At 45.6% G+C, this 22162-nt stretch overlaps 3 protein-coding genes across 3 annotated transcripts; all 3 read left to right on the forward strand.

Moving 5' to 3' along the window:
- The first annotated feature begins 5313 nt into the window (after positions 1-5313).
- On the forward strand, positions 5314-9028 carry LOC100842766 (abscisic acid receptor PYL8). Its single transcript, XM_003572060.4, has 3 exons — positions 5314-5770; positions 6960-7175; positions 8347-9028. The coding sequence occupies exons 1-3, from the start codon at positions 5570-5572 to the stop codon at positions 8560-8562; spliced, it is 633 nt and encodes a 210-aa protein (XP_003572108.1). The 5' UTR covers positions 5314-5569; the 3' UTR covers positions 8563-9028.
- Positions 9029-14348: 5320 nt separating this feature from the next.
- On the forward strand, positions 14349-15204 carry LOC104583989 (predicted GPI-anchored protein 58). Its single transcript, XM_010238049.1, has 3 exons — positions 14349-14487; positions 14577-14739; positions 14820-15204. Exons 1-3 carry the CDS (start codon positions 14349-14351, stop codon positions 15202-15204), a joined length of 687 nt encoding a protein of 228 aa, XP_010236351.1.
- A 132-nt stretch (positions 15205-15336) lies between these two features.
- LOC104583990 (neurofilament light polypeptide-like) lies at positions 15337-17315 on the forward strand. The gene is made up of 5 exons (XM_010238050.1): positions 15337-15501; positions 16012-16114; positions 16194-16247; positions 16320-16607; positions 16705-17315. The coding sequence occupies exons 1-5, from the start codon at positions 15337-15339 to the stop codon at positions 17313-17315; spliced, it is 1221 nt and encodes a 406-aa protein (XP_010236352.1).
- Positions 17316-22162: the final 4847 nt, after the last annotated feature.

A 22162-nucleotide genomic window follows, 5' to 3' on the forward strand; every position in this document is an offset into this window, starting at 1 on the left:
CACGTCAAGTTTGGTTTGCGATCCTCTGTCGCAGGAACAAGGTCTCCTTCGTGCCAAGCCCCAATGCCTCCCTGCGCCCTTGGTGGGAGGAGTCGCTCTTCTGCACTTGGGACCCAGCCGGCCGGAAGAAACTGTGCGGTATCGTGCTGCTTACCTTGCGTTTTATCTGGCTCGAGCGGAACCGCCATATTTTCCGTGACTCTTGTTCCTCGGTTCTCAAGTTGATAGAGGATATAGAAGATGAGGCTTCTCAGAGAAAGATTGTGGGTCGCTTGAGGGAATAATTTTTTTTTAGGTTTTTCTTTTTGTTTGTTGTACTTGTGGACCGGCTTCGGCCTTCTTCTATATAAAAAATAGGCACACCTTAGAGTGTGTTTTCCTAAAAAAAATACGCATACATGAGTGATGTTTTCTAGGCCCTCTTGTTTCGTGGCGTGACACTATTATAAATAAAAATGGTTTCTAATTTTGGTAAAACACAACACATTTCTAAGCATTTGGATCGCCATCCAACCTCACCAATTTCTAAATCACTCCTGTATAACCTAAAACTAGAAATCACAATAACATTTCACTGAAACTGCACACTTCAAAGATGTAATCATAATCCTTAATAATGAGCAATTTTTCCTGATCGGAGAATCTCCAAAATACATGAGAATTAGCGAAAGCGAACTAATAAATACAATTCGTGTCCGTTTCTCAAGTATTAGGTGGAAGCGTAGTAGTGGAGTACGTGCTTAATTAATTAACAACGGGTTGCTTTTGCTTGGCTGCCCTGGTTACACGCATGAATCTACTGGAGAACGCCAGATGGTTCTGCCCAGTTTTGTAGTGTCGTGTTGTTTTCTGCGGTCTGCTTCGCTGGACGCAGCATTTCTTGTTGTCGACATCGTGTGATTTGATGTAATCTTTTTAATATATTTAACAGTTGCTAACACTGTTCAATCGCTAGCTAAGGATCGAGGGATATATGGACTATGAGCATAGCAAGCTCTAGATTATATATTCAACTTAGGCGCAGTTTATTTTGGTCGAGAGTGTCACATGCAAGCACCTATGGTTTGGGATCGACTAGTAATCATTGGGTGGTTTATTTTAATTTAATTAGCCTTTTAGATAGGCCTGTTGATTTAGGTATCTAGCTAATTAGGTAGTACTGGATTTTGAGTTATGGCAGGGTTTTAGAGACGCAACAACCAGTTTTTACTGGAATTAGCATATGCAACATAAACTCCAAGATCTAGCTCTTTTAAGAGAAAAAGACAAGCAAATACAACAATTTTGGTGTGGAGTATTATTTTTCTTCCGAAATACTTGTCCTTGTAAACTTTGTATAACGAAGTTGGCCACACGTACAACTACTAATATTAAGTGGAAGGATGATCCAATAAGAGAGGCAGAGCGGATCTTTGCCTGGGAGGGACCGAAGAGGTGGAGCGAAGATGGACCAAAAGAAGAAAGAAAGGACTGATTTTGGTTTTCTAGAAGAAGCCAAATATTTCAAATAATTCGGAAGACCGATCCAACGAAACTCGGATCTTTGAGCAACACCAAATAGAATATACCTGCAACTCAAAGTTAAAGTTTAACCAGATTGTCTGGCAAAAAAAAAGTTTAACCAGATTAGTCCGATTGAGTCATTTTGGTTAGAAAACTACTCAAAACTAGCTTTAGTCAATTAAAACTCGATAAAAGATCGAAACATATTTCTAATATTTTCTTAAATATTCTGAAAATTAGAATGTTACACCCCCAAGTGTTTTCTCTACATGCACAAATCCTTAGACACCGATGCGTACACCAAGACCAAGTATCGACTTCAGCTGCATCCCCCATCCAGTGAGTCCAAGAAGCTGGAGGCAAAGCTGCACGGCTGGTCAATGTAAACACCAACCTCGGAGGCCCAGCGCTGTATTTATATCCAATCAGATAGGCAAAAACACTACTCCCTCCTCTATATAATTTTTGTTTCAAATTTGCTCCAAAATGAATGTATCTATATATTCTAAAAAACACGTGTATACATGTAATATTTCGACAAAAATTATGTGACGAATGAACTATATATTTTGTATCATGCATCCACATCCACGTCCACATCCACGTCCACGTCCACACAAACACGCACCACGCATGTAGCGGACAAAGTTGTGGTTGTTGCTGAAATTGGCCAAGCAGCACATGCCACTGTGCCCAAAACCACATGAGAGAGAGGACCGCTTCACATGCATGCGTTGTTGCAAGTTGCAAAACCGGCTTCACATGCAGCAGCGTTCAACATGCCCCAGGGTCAAAAGAAGCACCTTTTTCACTCACCTCTTAGTGCGCTAATGATTTTACATTACAAACTTGCATCTACCTATCATTCGCGAGTTGCCACGGAGATAAAAATAATATATCATATACTCTTTTCTTTCTTAAATATAAAATGTTTTAAGTTCAACTTTTTATAAGTTCGATCAAAGGTTATGAAAAAAATACATATTAATATCTATAATATCAAATTTAAAACAGAAGTATAGTATGAAGATATATCATGACGGATTAAACAAAATTAATTTAGAATTGTAGATGTAGTAGATTGTTCTATAAATTAAAGTTTGGCTGCTAGCAAAGCTAGAATATCATATACTCCGTAACTTAAAACAGATAAAGTAATAGGAATGTAGAAAAATAGGAATGGACCAAATGGCGGTGCACGATGGGACTAGTTGTCAAAATTACTTTCCCAGGGGTGAATGAAACTGTACGATTCAAAGCTGCATGAAACTAGTTGTCAACTTTTTTCGTATATTTTTCATCCCTCAACTATGAAAACCGGACAGCAATGGCCCCTCACCCCGTAATAAGCGGTATTAGTGTTGGCTTGTCCTAGTTTTGCTCTTGAAATCTGCACATTAACATAGTGTTCTTTTTTCCTTTTTTGGGCAGAAAAAATTGACTTGGAGATAAAAGTGATGCCAATTTGGCACGCTAACATGTCAATTCCGAAGGAAAAAACATGATATGTTGACATTAATACCGCTGTAGATGGGGCGATGGACCATTGATATCTGGTTTTGACAAGTTGGCGGACGAAATATATACTTTTCACTTTTTAAAATGCATACATTTATTTAAATACGTGCACGACATATTATTTTTTAAATGCATATATTGATTTCAAAGTTCATGGAATATTAAAAAAAATACAAGGACATATGTTCCAAACACATTTCTTTGGAAATACATAAACATTAAGACTAGCTTAGGCCATAATTTAGTTTTGCTTTAAAACATGTTAGTTTTTCGGATTGAAAAATACTGAAATTTGCGTTGCACATTTGAGATGAGATTCCTTTACAATTAGAGTGTGGGGGAATAAGGTTATGAGAAGTTTCATATGGTCTCCACCTCCAGAGCATAAGAATCTACCTATAACTTAAGATAAAAAAGTAAGAAACATAACCCAAAGGAATAATGTCATTCCTCGTGTCACAGATTTATTCATAAATTCTGAAGGTTCTCTAAAGAAAAGAAAGGACTTAGATATCAATTTCAAAATTTGACAAGTTCACAAAAGAGGGAAACCAACTTATTTTTATTTGGACATAAATGTTTGTGAAATTTAGCATTTTCCAATCGTTCGATAAGAAATACAATAAATTGCATACCTACAATAATGTGTCTTCTGAAGAGTTCATGTGTCAGAATGAAATCCAGTTAATTCTGTTGTTATATTTGAAATGTCCTATCTATTATATTGCATTATTTTTGTGACGAATAATTAATGGGCGGTGTATCTGTTGAAAGCCACCTTTATGGTGAAAACTCCATGGAAACCATTGTAAAAAATTCAAAAAAATTACATATGTTAGAGAAGTGATGTTTTATATATGTGTACAATTTCGAGTCCAGAAGTGTTTACTAGCAACGAGAAAACAAAGTCAGCATGAATATTGTTTTTTCACTGTTTGGTGCTGTTCATTTGTATATTTCTTCTTTTGATTCTTTCCAAATGCATTTGATTTGTTAATTAAAATTTTCATGTTTATAGAGCTTCACACCTTCAACGTATGGTATTTTATTTAGCAATTTTTTGAAACTTCTAAACATGGTTTTTATGGAGTTGGCACCATAAGAGTGGTTTTCACCAGATACGCTACTAGGTTATTGTTTATATTTTTGCGAGACTGCAATATTATGACTAACATTACAATTTATCTTTTTAATCATACAATTCATTTAAACATGTAAAGTCAACATGGAGAATATTAAAGAATGGTTTTGCACTTTGCTACATTTCATAAATTTAACTAAGAAATACTATATATTTAGGGTGGAGAGTTTTTTTCACCCCTGGTGGGCTATATACCACCCTACTATATCTCACATGAGATCGTGACTTTGATATTCTCATATGGTATGTCCTGAAATGCCACATTAATGTACTCTCTATGATTAACCAACTAATACTGAGGGCATAGTAATCCATTTATATGCATCATAGGAATTGAAAATGAATCATTGGTAGTTTTTTTTCTAAGGGAATGCTATCATGGCTACTTTATTGAAAATGAATTAGTGATGGTTGAATGACCGCTTTTGACCTTATTTCGACTTGGGGGAACTGCAAAACTTAATTAACTTTATTTATAAAGGTGAGATGTGTACAAAAAAGATGACGAGAAGATAGGAATATATAGCTCGCCGCTCGAGATAAGATTGAGAGGTGATCTACAATATCTTGGCGCTTGGCTCAACCATATATCATCAAACATTTATTGTCGGCATTATGAACGTGCATATCCATTACATTATATGGTTACGTAATGACGAGAAGATAGGAAGATATAGCTCGCCGCTCGAGATAAGATTGAGCGGTGATCTACGATATCTTAGCGTTTGGCTCAACCATATACCATCAAACATTTATTGTTGACATTACGAACGTGCGTATCCGTTACATTATATGGTTACGCAAGCGGATAGCGCTTGCACCGCTACGCATGCTCACGCCGTCTGGCATGGCTTAGTTAGCATTGCTGTTCTCATTTGACCTTTTTCCCGGATGACTTATTTTCCGGGAGAAGTTACATATTTTTTCTGGAGATAAAAAACACTCTACCTTTAACTTTGGAAACAAAACAAGAAAAAGGCAAAAGATAATGTGATCATCTCTCGTGTCATGGGGTCATCCATCAGTTCACAAGCCAACAATAAATTGGTGGGAGAGAAAGGGAAAATAATTGGAAGGGCCTAGTTGCAGTTCGCAGAACGTTCAGGGTGTTCCTTGCAACCGGCCAATCGCATAACAGCCACACCTGAGCCTGCGGCCTCAGTGCTATCGAGGGGTCGCCGTCTCGTCTTCCCCTCTCTCGCCGAGCACGAGACATAAACAAAACAAGCAAAGCAAAAAACCCACCCCCACCCCTCTTCCTCCTCTGCTTTTACCGCGTCGTCTTCTTGCGGCGAAGCACGGGGCGGGGAGACTCCGTTACCAGGCTGCGCGCGGAGGGTACTACTGCCGCGGGAGCTGGATTTCTGATCGCTGCTTGAGGCGTTTGTGAGCTGTGGAGTGGAGGAGATGGTGGAGATAGACGGAGCCGTGGGAGTCGGAGGAGGAGCGGGAGGAGTGGAAGGGGCCCGGCGGTGGCGGCTAGCGGACGAGCGGTGCGACCTGCGCGCCACGGAATCGGACTACGTGCGGCGGTTCCACCCGCACGAGCCGCGCGACCACCAGTGCTCCTCCGCCGTCGCCAAGCACATCAAAGCCCCCGTGCACCTCGTAAGCGCCTCTCTGATTACTCCTTGCTCGATCCCTCCGGTTCCCTGTTCATGTGCTCTGTTTCTTGGATGAGCTATGGCGTTTCTAGCGGTGTTGTTCCTTATTTAATTTTTTATTTTTTGGAGCGCTGATTCGTATGTTGTTGATTAGGAATGGTGCGAACTTTGGTTGCGAACCATTACTTGGTCTGTCCGTTTCTGGAATCGGACATATCGAAGCTTGAATTGGAGGCTTCCTTGAACTGACTCTGTTTTTGATCGTCTCTCCGCACCCTTTCATGCTAATTTGTAGTGTAAATTTACTTCATCTAAACAATTCAATATCGTGATTGCGGAAATATTTCTATTTTCTCGCAACAACAACAAAAAAAAAACTGCGTTTTCTTGAGCTGCCGTTGAATTGGCGTGCATGTTTCGCTGGCTTTACAGAAGAACAGGAGAAGCTAGATGATTGATCGCAATGATAGCCACAAAGCTGTGTGGATTTTTAATTCGCCTTTTCGTACTCTCCATCTCACGTGGAGAGATGCTTCGCCCACCTCGAGATCCCGGCTAAATGTACTTTTTGCGTGATTATTTTTGTGGATTTCAAGTTGTTCTTGCACCGGCCTGTGCTTTATTAATTAAGCCTTCAGAGCTTGTACACCTTTATTCCGCAAGTAATCTAAAAGAGCTGGTGGAGATATGCTTCACTTGGACTCCACTCCTTTTGTTAAGTATTCAGTACTTGTCAGAAGATTGGATGCAATCTGGTGATCATTTTTTTATGCCTGAATCAGGCGATGCATGTGATACAGTTAATTAGCTCAAGGGCAAGCAATCAGTTTTGGTCACTTAAGCGTTCAGCATATGCTTCTCTTTAAACATGTCTATGCACCGCACGGCACTCCAGACTCTTATATCTCATCTAGGATTGTGTGTCTCCAGTTAACAGACTTGTCCTATTATGAATCACCTTTAATAGAAATTGGCACCATCCCTGTCGTACTGACAATTTGCAGTTTTTTCTTCAACTGTTTGTTGATAGAACAGGCGGAGTTATCCAGTACAGTTATGCCTTTGTGTAGCACGTTTAGTGTCAATCAAACTATGTGTTCAGAAAGCTTAATTTCAAATTTTAAATGTGTATTGTTAAACCAATTTGGATTTCCTAATTCAGTATGTGTCTGTCTGTGTTTGTTCACTTGCAGGTTTGGTCTCTGGTTAGGCGGTTTGATCAGCCACAGCTGTTTAAGCCCTTTGTGAGCCGTTGCGAAATGAAAGGGAACATTGAGATTGGGAGTGTGAGGGAGGTCAATGTTAAGTCCGGGCTTCCTGCCACGAGAAGCACCGAGAGGCTGGAGCTGTTAGATGATACTGAGCACATACTCAGCGTCAAGTTTGTTGGAGGTGACCATAGACTCAAGGTAATGTCTCGATTCTGGTCGACTATTTATTCATGCAGTTGATCTTGTTGGTTTGATGATGCTGGTTCTGTGAATCAGGCATGTGAATTTATACAATTGATAGTCTGAAAGGCTGCAAGTGAGTATTGTGAACTTTGCAGCATCCTTTTCTTCAGGAGTGCAAACTCCTATTTTGGATTGCGAAATAGTAAGAGGAAGTACAAGGTGGAAATACAAATTATCTGAGCGCATATAAATCATGAAGAAACCAAATGTATAGAATATACAAAGGTTCAGTAAAGAAATTTCATAACTTGGTTTACACAGAGAGTACACCAAACTTGAGGCATGGTTTTGCTACATGTAGAACTATTAACTCTATTAGGAGAACATTTCTCACCCCGGAAGCTTCTTTTTTGTATTACAGAAATGCATTCTAGCCATTCATTTGTGAGAGCAGTGCTGCAGGGTGAGCTGTCATCTAATGCGATGATCACAATAATATAACCGAAGATAAACATGGTAGTGGGTAGGTTAATCCCTTTCCAATTCTAATTCATTAGATGGCTGAACTGAGTGCACATGACGGATTGATTCCAATGATTAGAATATGAGCATAGGCTTTCTTCCTTATTTCAAAAAATAAAACATCTTCATCTAAAAATAATGTCTCTTTCTTGGATACATTGTTCCTGGACCAGTAAACGGAGTACAGTTGAAACAGTAGAAAGGCGCACCTGGCATCTGTTCTGCACCGCTGTATCAACAGTTGACAAGAATATGTCCTTACACAATTGGTATTGCTAACCCATCATTTGTTAACACGCAAATGCTCCAACACAATGCACATCTCATCTGAGGAGATATTTTCCCATCATCCTGAATCCATCCTGATTCCTGACGCCCCTTCCCGTGCCACTTTCAGGAGACAGCTTTAACGTACTCATGGTTGTTGTTATAAGGTGTTTAGTTCTATGTTTTTAATTCTCTGGGCTAACTACAGTATGGTCCTGACTTGCCATCCTTGGACCTTACATGCCAAATTGGCGCATCAAGATCTATCTGTCGTGGTCCATCCAACAGCCACTACCCACAAGTGGCCTTGGTCACATGCATTGTATCTGGATAATGGCAGATACACTTGTCTGAATATGAGGGAGAAATTTAACTGAATTGCTTGTTCTTTTTGCAGAACTATTCGTCCATTCTTACAGTGCACCCTGAGGTGATCGACGGGCGGCCCGGGACGCTGGTGATCGAGTCTTTTGTGGTGGACGTCCCTGAGGGGAACACGAAAGATGAAACTTGCTACTTCGTCGAGGCCCTCATCAAGTGCAACCTCAAGTCGCTTGCAGAGGTGTCGGAGCGCCTCGTCGTCAAGGATCAAACAGAGCCCCTCGACCGGTGATTATCAACGCTTGGTTTTTGGGTTGACATTTGCATATCCTTAGAATGTGCACAGATATTTCTCCAATGGAGACCTCTAGGTTCTTGGATCGTGAAAAGGTTCTCCTGTGTCCAAGAGAACTATGTTCCCTTTCCTCATTGAGCTTCATTTTGTCAGCTGTCCTTTTTCCTGCCTGGAGGAAATTAAAAAGAACGGCACAATTGTGTGTTATTGTAGCGATGAAGAAAAACAAGAAAATGTTTAGAACTGCAAGGTCCTGAACGCCTTATGATTCTGTGGTCTCAAGGACTCTTTGTAATTAGATTTTCGCTTTAGCTTGCTATGAATGATGCTGTGTTGAGGTGTGTGCGTGTATGTGGGAGTATTGTCGTCTGTGTTGTGTAAATTTACATCTCTAGGTAATGACTTCTGTAGTTTTGTTGGCACTTCATCATTAGTCTTAATTAAACCCTTATATTTCCATTAATTTTAGAATTTCTGTACTTCCCTATAAAAAATGAATTGTTTCCTTTGAATTTCTAGCATAACTCCTTTGAGATTCAAAGGTTCCAAACGTTGCTCTCAAAGGTTAATTAGGTTCAATATGTAATTTTTATCTTGAGTAAAAACATAGACTGCATATCTTTTAGTATGAAAGTCAATGGAAAAATTATCTTCTGTTTTTAGAGTTTCTTGGTCATCTCGTGCATATGAAGGAAAATGCGCAAGGAAGCATGTTTCTTGACTTTTTGTGGTCAACCACCAGCTAGCAAGCGTACCACTAAAATAAATAAACAGAGAGTTTTTTTTAGGGATAAACAGGGAGCATTTCAGTGTGTTCCCTTAAGCCTCTACGCGCAGCAAAGTTTCACACAATAATGACCTAATGAGAAATTATCAGGTGTTTTGACAATATAAATATTCACTGGTTGATTGCCTATGATCTGTATAAATTAACCTTTGTTGTACATAGATTTTGTCCGCCACAACTTGAGAAAAATGATCCACCGGCCTAGTTGAGATAAAGTTAGGCACGCTGAGTCTGAAGCTGCACGTAAACTTAAAGTTAGTGTTTGCAAACTAAATACACCGGTGCGGTTAGGTTAGTGTTTGAGTCAAGTATGTGCACCCTGGACCAAGGTTTAGAATTTTGTTTTGGACAAATTTCGGCACCCAGCGCAATGACCGAAATTTCAGAAACTATTCCGGACTTCGGTGTATGAAATTCCAACCAGATTCTATACCTATCTAAAAAATACGGACCGTGTCTTTCACCGTCGTATGTCAAACTTCCCAAAAAATTGTGCCCTCCCTAAAATTGCACGTATATTAGGCCTACTAAGCCGGCTGGCCCGTTACCTTCACCGAATTGGACTGGAACTCCGCGACGAAATACATCGCTAGCGGGATCATTACGAGAGTCGGGCAACAACTCCGAATCTGACGAGAAAAAGATCGCTCCGCCAAAATACTACGGGAGTCGGAAGATGAGACCCGATCGGGCACCCATCGGGCAAGGGATCCAAGCCCCGGCCGTCCCCTCTGTGTCCCAGGCGCAGCCACGGCTGGTCCCCTCTTCTGTTTCCCAGCCACGACCGTCTCCTCCTAGGCTAAATTACACGAGGAGATGGCGAATTGTTAGAAGAAGATGATGAGACAAACTGCGAGAGAGAATGGTGACGGCGCCTAGGGCATAGTAGAGAGAACGAGAGATGATGGACGAGTTTAGAATGGAAGATGGGAGAAGGCGCATCGATGCATTTCTTCTGTGAGCCTGACTAAGCGAGAGAGATGGCCAAACATGCCAAGTTGATGGGTCATGGAGTCAGCGCTACTGGGCCAATTTTGCACTTGGTCTTTATTTATTTTTTTACAGCAGGGTTCATCCGTTAATCCTTATTGCATCAAAGAGTCCACATTTTGCTAAAAGAAATTCAAAGAGTCCACATATTATACAATAAAAATAATATTCGATGGGTATAAATCTATACACATACCCTACCCATGACTAATCGGACGAGCCATCGGGTATACTCATGGGCGTAAACGTCGACCCATATCCTACCCATTTGGGTAGGATATCCGCGGCGAGTTGCCACATTTAATACTCACCGGCCATATAAGACGGACTCCAGCCGCCATGCAGAGACAGGACTACGAGCATACAGATAGCCGAGAGGCCAATGACGTCAAGTCGTTTGAATTGACCACAAGCCAGATCTGCCGAACAACTCGATCAAATAATTGGAAAAAATTTACACGTGTACAGCCAGTTTATCAATTAGGCTTGATTTAATCTAATATTGATAAGCTCTTTCAGAAAACCAGGAAAATCAGAATAGGCATACTCAACAAAATAATCAAATGTCTATACTCATAAACGGACATCTAGCGGCCAAAACATAAATTTGTTGACCCTTCTAACTCTCTGTTTTAACGGCTGAAGTGAGATAGTGGAGTGAACTAAAAAAATTAAGTGATTCCGACTCAAAACTTCTTTGACCGGGTGATCTTATATAATTTTCAGAAGGAAGTGCATTGTTCTATTTTGAGAGATTAGAGTATGGAAACACAATATTCGGAAGAAACCTTTTTTAAAGGGATATTTGGTGATCGTTAAAGAAGAGCAAAGAGAGGTTTTGATGCATGTTTTTGAATGTATCATTTTATTTTGTTGTTCCGTTGCAACGCACGGGCATTTCAGCTAGTTTACCAAAAAATATCAAATTGTGGCAGAACATAAATTTTGACCAGTACAGGTTAAACAGGTTAATTAGTCAGTTCTCATTAAAAAAGAGAGAAGAAAAATGGCATACTTGATTTTATAATAGAGCAGAACATCAAAGGTATTTTGGTTGGGTTCAAACTATAGTTATACTAGCGGTTTTTTATTCAAAGATGTTCATAAATAAAAGTATTTGATACATATTAAGTAGGGAATAATATGCTATCTGGATACAATTGTTTTTCATTTTTCTGTATCGTGCATGGAATTATGTTCTTCCACCAAATTCTTGATGTCTTTGAAGAATTTTCTAGGAAACAAATCCATAAATTTCTCTATGTGTAGTTCAAAAGGTGAGAGAATGTAGGTTGCAAATACATATGAATGGAGATAAGAATTTTTTTTTCTGTTTGCAATATTACTTTTGGTGTCCTGACTAAATATGGCATCAGGTCAAGAATGTCATGGTATGGATAGGTAGAATTCAAACAGAATGTCGTGGTGGTGTCACGACAGATGCCATAAGATGGCTTAACTTGGGGCCGACGGACGAAGGAGGAACCGGAGGAGGGAGGACGTGAAGGGAAACACGCACAAACACACACGCACACGGCGGTTTACCCAGGTTTGGAGCCCTCTTGCCGAGGTAAGTCTCCTACTCCTGCTTTGTTGTATTAGCCAAGATAGACAAGATCTTACGATGGCGTTCCTTGAGCTGTATTCTTGAGGAAGAAGAAGAAGAAGAAGAAGGGGAAAACCCTAGATGCCTAAGTGATCTCTCTTCTCCAGGAAGGGGTAGCGCTCTATTTATAGGCCACCTATGTCACACTGACATGCGAGCCGAGTTGTAACGTCATCTTCCTTGGGCCCCGCCGGGCACACGGTTTGGTTCCCTCCGGGTGGCACCGCAGGGGACAAGACAACTTTACTTTACCTGGCACCCTGCAACAAGTACTGTTGACCTCTGCCGGCTCCCGTCAGAGATTCTCTTTCGGTGCTTCTTTTGTGCAGTCGCCTGGCATCGCTACGTAAGCGGCGACTGCTTTTCCCGCGATAATGATGCTGCTGCTTTCCTTTGCGCCGGGTGGTCAGGATAAGACCGTTGAAGGATCTCGGCACGGGCCGAGATCGAGGGGCTTGTCTTTATCCTGCAAACTCATAAGATAAGATAGTCACGCCGGCATACACCCGGTACGCCGGCTTAGTGTTAACTTGGCTTTACGATGCCGGCATACTTGACCATGCCGACTTTGCCATCGTCATCTCGGCTAGAGCGTGTCGTCATGACCCTATCTGGGGTCATCCCCCCGACACTAGTCCCCTAAGCTATTGCGGTCCGGCAGGGAAGAATGTCGAGCCACGACAGTTTTCCATAGACAAACCACCAAAGCCTACAAGGGTTCAGCCGAAGAGGATGCCGAGACAACCCCGAGTTCTCTTAGCCGAGATCAAGTTAATCCGACATAACGAGTCGGCCTACCTAATCAGCCCTTGACCGAGATTCTTTTCTCCTCCGTGGCCGACAGTAGAGAACTTCCTTCTGCCGACATTGATGCCATCTGTTGCTTGTAGTCTGCGCTTCTCTAAAATAACGGGAGGATAAGACTCGAGTTACTGCCGGTGCGCTTTTTGTGGTCCCATCCGGCAGTAAAGCAGACAGAGCCATTAAGAGGAGAATTTCGGTTCCCACGCGGACACTTATCCTCCCGGATCCTGCAGGATTCTCGGCCCCGCGCCGCGCGATAATTGAGAGCGTGCGCTTTAATGGGGTTAACGGCCCCAACGTTGTGCGCGTTCTTCCCGTTGGCGACTGGGATCGTGGGCGCGGGGGATACACGCCCCACTTACCGCGCCGCGGGTATAAGTAAAGGGGGAGGGCGAGGGTAAAAAACCCTTCACACTCCTCGTCCTCCTCGGATTCCTCTGCCTCTTTGCTCTCCGCGCATTCCGCCATGCTGCCAGCCCGGAGCTCCTCCTCCGCCGCGGTCTTTAGCTCTCCGCCAGCGAACTCGCAGCCGCAAGCTCTCTCGCTCTCGCTTGAGCCTCCGCCGCACTTCCTTGCCCGCCCGAGCCTCGCGCGAGCATCCTCTCACCGAAAACAGCAAACCCTAGATCTGCTCCCAACCATGGCTTCTTCTTCCCGAAACCCCGCCGCCGTCAACTCTGCTGCTCAGCAGATAGAAGAGAGGACGGGCTCGAAGCCAGCCGGTGGGAGGGCTCCGCTATCTCCCCGGTGGACGTTGCGTGGCTCCGCCATTCCCGGCAGATTCCGGAGGACGCGGAGTGCCAGATCCCCGGCGACGAGCATGTAGTGTTTCTCGCTCACTTTGAACATGGCTTTCCTCTCCCGGCCAGCGATTTCCTTAGAAATTTCTTAGATTTCTTCGGCCTTCAGCCGCACCACCTTCTGGCGAATGCCATCCTCACACTCTCGGCATTTGTCACCTGTTGCGAGGGTTATCTCGGCCTCTGGCCTTTCATTGACTTGTGGGCCAGGTACTTCATGTTCCGGCCCCAAGTTCTCCCCGACAAAGAAAATCCCGGCGCCGCTAAGCCAATGACCCAGTGCGGCGCCGCCACCGTCATACCCCGCTGGGGTTCCATCTTTCCTCGGATTCAAGGTCTCGAGTCCAGCAAGTCGGCCCCCCGGAGGAGAAGAGGAACTGGACATATGATCCGAAGGAAACCATCCCGGAGATCAACGAAATCCACGCCGGCATCCTCGAACTCAAGGAGAACGGGATGACGGCTGACGATTTGTTGGCCACTTTTGTATACCGGCGGCTGTGCCCTCTCCAGCACCGGGTACACAAGATGTGCTTTTATGGCGGCCAATTCAACCCGGATAGAGTGTCGACATTCAAGCTCAATCAGGCCGAAGTCCGGCGCCAAGTCAAGGCGATCGCCAAGACGAGCATGCCAGAGCGCTGGACCTGGGGCATGCCGGCATACAGCCGGGAACGCCGTGCTCCTCCTATAAGTTTTTGTTTTTCATCTATCTCTTGTTCAAACCCGACACACGGTTATGCCGTCATCTATCTGACAAAGGCTTATCTCGGCACCACCTGACTTCTTTGTGCAGATGTTCGCTCTTCAGCGCAACGAGGACGGAAATTCCCTAGACAAACGCTTCGTGGCCCCGCGCAGGACCATCGACAATGAAGTTCTGGACTCTGAGGATCACATGCCGATAGCCCATGCCGGCCCTCGTCACGTCGAATGTAAGGATCTCTGACATCTTCTTATAGTCTTTAGAACATTCATCATCGAGATACTTACATCTGCTGTACCCCGAAAACAATCGAATCAGACGAGCCTGCTGCTGCCAAGACGTCGGGCCCGGCCGCTGCTGAAGCATCGGGCCGAGAGAGACGCGCCGTCCCGAAGCGCGCCGCCGAGAAGGATCTTCCGAAGACTGTTAAGCGGAAGAAGACTGCCAGCCGTGGACCCAATCCGAAGCCCTTGATCGCCGGGTAAGGCTAACACTATTTCAATCCTTGACGCTGGTTTTCTTCTTCATTGTCATGATAACGACTAACTTTTATTTCTGCAGGGTGGCTCTGACGGCCACGCAATCTCAGACGTGTATCACGTCTGAGATCCCGGCGGCTCCATCTCCCCATGCCGAGGCTGCGACCCAAGCCACCGGTGAGACCGAGATTGCCGTGGACCCGACATCCTCCGTCCGGGATGTCGGCCCGAGCGTCGATGCCTCGAACGTCGCTTCAGCCGGGACATCCGCAACCGGGACCTTGGCTGCCGGGACTGCTCCTTCCTCGGCGGCAACCGAGACATTGACGGAGCCGCAGGCCACGGAGACTGCACAGCAGCCGGCAATGGGGCCCCAAGAACCCCAAGGACCACAGCCGACTCCGACGGCGCCATCGTCACCACCGCAGCCGGAAGCTACTCAGCTTGCTGCAGCAAAAGCCAAATAGGCCAAGGGCTCTGCTATCCCGGCGGGATCAGCGCCTCCTGATTCTTCCAACCCGCAGCCTACCCGGAGGCACCAGGGAGTTCCCCTCAGGATGACCAGCGGGCCCAGCTGGGGGTCGCTGGTCCAATTCGTAATGGACTGGAACATCGCCGATAACTATGAGGTGACCTCCAGCACCCTCCAGTCAGCGCGGCAAAGCCCCCTGGTGGGACCTCCACCTGCGGCGACTCCAGAATCGGTGTCTGCCCAGATGTACCAAGCAAGGGTGGCCTTTTTTGAGGTCAGCCGATCTGCAGAGGTATGAAGAATTCCTTAAAAGAGTTTACTTTTAATCCCGGTATAGTATCCATACTCCTAGTCCCCGAGGTTTAGGGCGAGTAAGAATTAGTCGGCCTGAAGCTTATCTCATAAAACTTTAAACACGTTGCAACGTTTAGAAACTTCAAACACTTATTCTCCGAGATTCAGGCCGGGTTTAGAATAGTCGGCCTGAAGCTTTAGAAACTTCAAACACTTATTTTCTGAGATTCAGGCCGAGTTTAGAATAGTCGGCCTGAAGCTTTAGAAATTTCAAACACTTATTCCTCGAGATTCAGGCCGAGTTTAGAATAGTCGGCCTGAAGCTTTAGAAATTTCAAACACTTATTCCTCGAGATTCAGGCCGGGTTTCGAATAGTCGGCCTGAAGTTTTAGAAACTTCAAACACTTATTCCCTGAGATTTAGGCCAGGTTTAGAATAGTTGGCCTGAAGTGAATAGTTGTTGACTTCTTACTGGCACAAACTTATGGGTGAATCATCGTTCTGCAGTCCTGCATGAATAAGCGCACCGCTACTTTCAAGACTTTGCTAGCAAAGTACAAGAAGCTGGAGGCGGAGCACGAGGCCTTGAAAGCCGATCGCGAGAGCCAGAGTAAGTATATTTTACTGTCATAAAACCTTTGTCCGAGTATCAATGCGTTGTGAAAGCTAACACGCGCTCTTGTTCATAGCCGGGGATAATGCGCAAGTGGCGGAGCTCCTGAAGCGCGTCACCAAAGTCCAAGGTATCATCCTATCCTTATTTGGGCTCCATCCACTGTAAACTCCAGCTTCTGTAATATATGTCCGCTACACAGATGAGAAGACTCAGCTAGCCGAGCAGCATCAGGAGGAAGTGGCCCGGTTGCAAGCACAAGTCGCGGCACAGGCCGAGGCGCATAAGACCGAGGTGGGTCAACTCACCTCGGCCCTCTCTACCCAGGCCGATGAAAAGATCCGCCTGGAGAGCGAGGTACAGAAATGCAAGGGTCTGGTCGCCGAGATTGAGACCCGCGCCACTGCCGTCGAGAGGGAGGATGCTGAGAAGAGCCGGCTGCTTAAGGTTGTCCGGCATGAGGTCGTCAAGATCGACAATATGCTGAGCAGTAAGCTGCCCTGACACAAATTTCTTCATCTGATCACTTGTCCGACTAATAGTAACAGGATGCCGAGACTCATTACTACTTTTTGTGCTTTTGTCAGAATTTTTCCCACAATCGGTCGAGACCGCCCAAGCTGCCATGACCAAGGTGCGCAGGAAGAGGGATCCAGCAGGAACGACCCCCTTTGAATACGATTTAGTGGATTATCTGGTCAGCATTGCTAGTCGGGTAAAGCCTTTGAAGTCGTTCGGGGTTAACATGCTGAATGCCGGCATCTGGGCCTTCCGAGCTCTATGGCCAGGAGAAGAAGCTCCGACCGGCATCCCGGAACTGGCGACGCAGCTTCTCGAGGTGAAGGATCGCCTCAACGATTGGCGGGAGTCAGCCGCACGCGTCGGCGCCGACGAGGCGTTGTCGTTCGTACTATCTTGGTACGATGGCATCAACCTCGATGTGCTGCAATCGATGCGAGCCGGCTCCCCCTATCTCTCGGATCCTGAGCTGATCGCCAAGCGTAAAGAGCGGGCCTACTCCTTCATTCAGTATGCTGATGTGCATAAGTTTGTAGAGGGCCCGACATCCGAGGCAGAGGCCGAGATGGCCGATGAAGATGAAGAAGAAGCAGTTGATGAGGAAATTGTCGTCGAGTCGGCGTCCACCGCCACGGATGCTCCGAGTTCTGGCGCCAACAATCCCTCCATCTCTTCTTAGGCATGTCGGCAAAAAAAACTTGAAAATTATCAGATCCCCGGAATGTCGGGTGCATATGTAACCGGGTTAACATACTTTTATTTATAAGACATCATATGTTTAATTTATATAAGTCTTTTGCTTATCAAATTCCCAACCGAGTCCCCGAGTGCATTTTTCCTTTTAGTGAAATTTATGACCCCGGTTCTTTTGTTTGCCTTATCGGCGTTCGACGTATGAATCGCGAAGTCACAGAACCTCCTTTTCGAAAAAATAAACTCGACGAATTCGCTTGGCAATACCCGAGTTAAGAAAGAAATGCCGGGTCAAAAGACAATGCGCATCTCGGGTCGCTTCTTTGTTTGTTTCCGCAATCGCTTTTCATGTGTTCGGTTATCTCGCACCCGTCTCTAGCTTGCCATGAAGCCGGGTTGTGGATAGCAGGGAAGTCATAGAGGGGATTTTCGATACCGACACACTACTAAGCCGACATAAGATTAAACAATTAATCCATGCCGACATACAAAAGCAAAAGATAATTGCAACACATCATTTAAATAACATGGAAGTCCCCGAGTTCCTTTTGAGAACCCGGCGAACAATTTCATTGTCTCAAAACATTCAACATAAGGAGAAAACGATACAAATACTCATCTCTCAAGTATAGAACGGATGAAGCAAATCCACGTTCCATGGCCTCTTGGTCTCCTCGCCTGATCGGTCCATCCTGTTCGCCTTGGGATCTTGCGCATCTATAAGATAGTAGGAATCGTTGTGAAGCGCTTTGCTCACGATGAAGGGTCCTTCCCATTAGGGTGACAGTTTGTGCATGCCGGCTGTGCGCTGCACAAGTCGGAGGACGAGGTCTCCTTCCTGGAATACTCGTGGGCTGACCTTTCGGCTGTGATAACGCCTTAGGTGCTGTTGATAGATGGCCGACCGAAATAAAACTAACTCCCGTGATTCTTCGAGCAGGTCGACATCATTTTCTCGGGCCTCTTTTACCTCGGCTTCAGTATACATGGTCACTCACGGGTAGTCATGTTCAATGTCGGCTGGTAAGACAGCTTCTGCCCCATATACGAGGAAGAATGGCGTATAGCCTGTAGAGCGATCGGGAGTCGTCCTGAGACTCCATAGTACATCCGGGAGTTCGTCCAGCCAGCATCCCGGAGTACGTTCCAATGGTTCAATCAGCCGAGGTTTTATGCCAGCTAAAACCATACCGTTTGCCCTTTCAACTTGTCCGTTGGACTGAGGGTGTGCCATAGAAGCGATATCCAGCCAGATCTTCTTTTTCGCACAAAACCGCGCGAAAGGTCCCTCCGCGAAGTTCGTTCCATTATTCGTGATAACACTGTGTGGGTACCCATATCTCAAGATGATGTTCTTCAGGAATGACACCGCCGTCTTGCCGTCACACTTTCGGATCGGCTTTACCTCTATCCATTTGGTGAACTTGTTGACCATGATCAAGATATGCGTCATGCCTCCTCGCGCCCGCTTGAAAGGTCCCACCATATCCAAACACCGAACCGCAAACGGCCAAATGATTGGAATAGTCTTGAGTTCGGATGCCGGCATATGAATTTTGCTGGCATTCCTCTGGCAGCCGTTGCACTTCCTGACTATGTGTTCTGCTTCCTGTAGTGCACTTGGCTAGTAGAAACCATGCCGGAATGCCTTGCCCACTAGCGTTCTTGAAGATGCATGATGGCCACACTCTCCCTGATGAATATCCCGAAGTATCTCTTGCCCTTCTTCCGGCTCAACGCATCGCTGTAGTACATTAGTGACACTCCTCTTGTATAGCTCGCCATTGATAATGGTGTACGCCTTCGCCCTTCTCTGAATTTTCCTTCCTGACACTTCCTCTTCCGGGAGACTCCCATCTTTTAGGTAGGACATTATCGGTTGTGCCCAAGCCGGCATGGGACAAGTGGTAAAAATCGGCTCATTCGGTACGTCTATCTCCATTGGCTCAACCGCCATTGCTTCTGCCAAGTTAAGGCGCTCAGTCCCCGGGTTACCGGAACCGCTGCCACTATCAATGTCCATGGTGGTGATGTCAGCCTCAGAGCTCGCCAGGGTAAAGATCGACTCTGACTCTGGATGGTTTGCGTAAATGTTCCAATGCCACACCAGCTGGAATGGCCTGTCGTGTTGAGCTGAGTTTTGATGGTGAAACTCGCATCCTTCGAAGTAGCCACTGATCTTCTGAACATGGAAATGGTATAGCACCATATTGGCATCCAATGCATCCCAATTACCGGAGGCTTGCTGGACTACCAGATCGGAATCACCAAAGCATTGAATCCGGCGGACTCCAATTTCCTTTGCCATTTTCAGTCCGTGCACAAGTGCCTCATACTCGGCAACATTATTGGATGCTGCGAAGTGAATTTGCAATACGTACTAAAGTTGGTCGTGTTTTGGCGAGGTCAGAACTATGCCGGCACCAAGCCCACTTTTCATCTTAGAGCCGTCAAAATGCATCTTCCAGTAGTTAGTTTCCGGGGACGGTGGTTCATAGTCCATCTCGGCCCAATCCACCAAGAAATCCGCCAGAGCCTGAGATTTCACGGCATCCCATCTATCGTACTGTAGTGCATAGGGTGCTAACTCAACAGCCCACTTTGCGACCCAGCCGCTCGCGTCTTTATTACTCATGATTTTCGAGACAGGCGCCTCGCATATAACTCGTATCTGATGTGCCTCAAAGTAATGCTTCAGCTTCTTTGCCGCCATATACACGCCATACGCCATTATCTAATAGCACCTCGCTCAAGTAATATGCCGTTTTCATCTCTTTCCACCACGATGATGACACTAACGACTCGGTTCATTGCTGCTATGTATAATAGCATTGGCTCCTTCTCCATTGGCGAGGTTAATATTGGTGTCGTAGCAATCATTTTTTTCAGTTCTTGAAAGGCTACTTCTGCCTGTTGCGTCCACACAAATTTGTCGGATTTCTTCATCAGCTGGTATAAGGGCATTGCCTTTTCACCCAGCCGACTAACGAAGCGACTTCGTGATGCTAAGCATCCAGTGAATTTTTGCACATCTTTGAGGCATTTCGGCAGTTTCATTCTTTCTATGGCAGCAATTTTCACGTGATTTGTTTCAATACCTCGGCTTGATACCAAGAATCCAAGCAACTTCCCTGCCGGCACACTGAATGTGCATTTGGCCGGGTTCAGCTTCATCCGGAATCTCCTCAGATTTGTGAATGTTTCCTGGATATCATCCAAAAGCGTGGCGCTTTTCTTGGTTTTTATGACGACATCATCGACATATACCTGCACATTTTTGCCGAGCTGGTCATGCAAGCATTTCTGCACGCATCTTAGATAAGTAGCCCCCGCATTTCTCAAACCAAACGGCATAGTGCGATAGCAATAAGCCCCGAACAGGGTGATAAATGATGTCTTTATTTGATCATTGGGTTCAGCGGTATCTGGTGAAAACCAGAGAACGCGTCTACAAAAGACAGCAACTCACACCCGGCTGTAGAATCGATCACTTGATCAATCCGAGGTAACGGAAATGGATCTTTGGGACATGCCTTGTTCAGGCTGGTGTAGTCGATACACATGTGCCACACCTTGGCAGCAGTTGGGTCGTCTTTTTTCTTCTCAACCATGACCGGGTTTGCCAGCCAGTCGGGATGCAACACTTCCGTGATAAAGCCGGCAGCTAGAAGCCGGGATATCTCTTCCGATATGACTTTCCTTCTGTCGTCGGCGAAGCGTCGAAGGGGCTGCTTCACCGGTCTTGCATCTGGTCTGACATGTAATGAGTGCTCAGCCAACTCTCTCGGCACACCCGATAGCTCTTGATTTGACCATGTGAAGATGTCCCGATTCTCACGGAGGAAGCTGGTGAGCTCACCTTCCTATTTTTCACCCAGGCCGGCACCAATGATGACGGTGCGGTCCGGGAACTCGCTATCAACCTGTACCTTCTTTCTCTCCTTGGCTGCCTGAAAAGCCAAACTTCCATGGGGATTGGTCATAGCCGGCAGGCCAATTTGTGTCGCCTGAGCCATCGCAACAGCTTCTTGTAACTTCTTCTTCTCGCCAGCGATGACCCGTGACTCGGCCAAAACAGATCCGGCTGCTGCGCACTCTATTGAGCGTTTGTAGTTGCCAGCGATGGTACCATTTGGTCCCGGCATCTTCATCTTCAGATAGCCAATGTGAGTACTGGCCATGAACTTGGTGAGTGCCGGTCTGCCAAGCAGCGCGTGGTACGGACTGCTGAGGTCCAGCACCTTGAACACTAGGTTCTCGGTCCGACAGTTCTCCCTGGTGCCGAATAATACGTCGACTCGGATTTTGCCTACCGGGGCACAAGACACTCCCGGCACAATACCGTGAAAGGTAGTCCGGCTAGGCTCAAGCATGTTATCAGTAATGCCGAGTTTAAGCATCGTGTCCCGGTACAAGATACTTATGCTGCTCCCATTACTAATGAGAACCTGAGTGAACTTGATGTTAATGTCGGGCCCGATGAGTGTCGGGTCAACCACCAGAGCATATCCATCGGGGTTGGGCATAACCTTGGGATGGTCTGCCCGGCTCTAGTTAATCTCTTGCTCCGACCCGTACATGAACTTCGAAACAGCCGGCATTACAGCATTGACCTCCATCTCTCGCCTACGCTGACTTTGCTTGTCAGTCGGCTCAGTGATGAAGATCATGTAGCTTTGGTGATGCTCCTTGTACTCATTTCTTCCGGCATATCCCGGGATATCTTGGTCTTCCACCTGGTTGACGGCATTGTTTGCCTGAGGTGGTCCCTGGATCTGTGCGTTAGCACCTGTGAGCGGGGGAGGAGGGGGTAAATGACTTGCCTCGCCCTTC

The sequence above is a fragment of the Brachypodium distachyon genome, chromosome 3 (genome assembly GCF_000005505.3).
Source record: "Brachypodium distachyon strain Bd21 chromosome 3, Brachypodium_distachyon_v3.0, whole genome shotgun sequence".
NCBI classification, from domain to species: domain Eukaryota; kingdom Viridiplantae; phylum Streptophyta; class Magnoliopsida; order Poales; family Poaceae; genus Brachypodium; species Brachypodium distachyon.

What these genes read in the sequence shown, in the direction of transcription:
- LOC100842766 (XM_003572060.4), top strand. Translation starts at nt 5,570, where the DNA reads ATGGTGGAGATAGACGGAGCCGTGGGAGTCGGAGGAGGAGCGGGAGGA. An exon ending in TCAAAGCCCCCGTGCACCTC is followed by an intron (nt 5,771 to 6,959) that starts GTAAGCGCCTCT and finishes GTTCACTTGCAG; the next exon opens with GTTTGGTCTCTGGTTAGGCG. An exon ending in GAGGTGACCATAGACTCAAG is followed by an intron (nt 7,176 to 8,346) that starts GTAATGTCTCGA and finishes TTCTTTTTGCAG; the next exon opens with AACTATTCGTCCATTCTTAC.
- LOC104583989 (XM_010238049.1), top strand. Translation starts at nt 14,349, where the DNA reads ATGTTCGCTCTTCAGCGCAACGAGGACGGAAATTCCCTAGACAAACGC. An exon ending in CGGCCCTCGTCACGTCGAAT is followed by an intron (nt 14,488 to 14,576) that starts GTAAGGATCTCT and finishes CAATCGAATCAG; the next exon opens with ACGAGCCTGCTGCTGCCAAG. An exon ending in CCGAAGCCCTTGATCGCCGG is followed by an intron (nt 14,740 to 14,819) that starts GTAAGGCTAACA and finishes TTATTTCTGCAG; the next exon opens with GGTGGCTCTGACGGCCACGC.
- LOC104583990 (XM_010238050.1), top strand. Translation starts at nt 15,337, where the DNA reads ATGGACTGGAACATCGCCGATAACTATGAGGTGACCTCCAGCACCCTC. An exon ending in AGCCGATCGCGAGAGCCAGA is followed by an intron (nt 16,115 to 16,193) that starts GTAAGTATATTT and finishes TCTTGTTCATAG; the next exon opens with CCGGGGATAATGCGCAAGTG. An exon ending in GATCGACAATATGCTGAGCA is followed by an intron (nt 16,608 to 16,704) that starts GTAAGCTGCCCT and finishes TGCTTTTGTCAG; the next exon opens with AATTTTTCCCACAATCGGTC.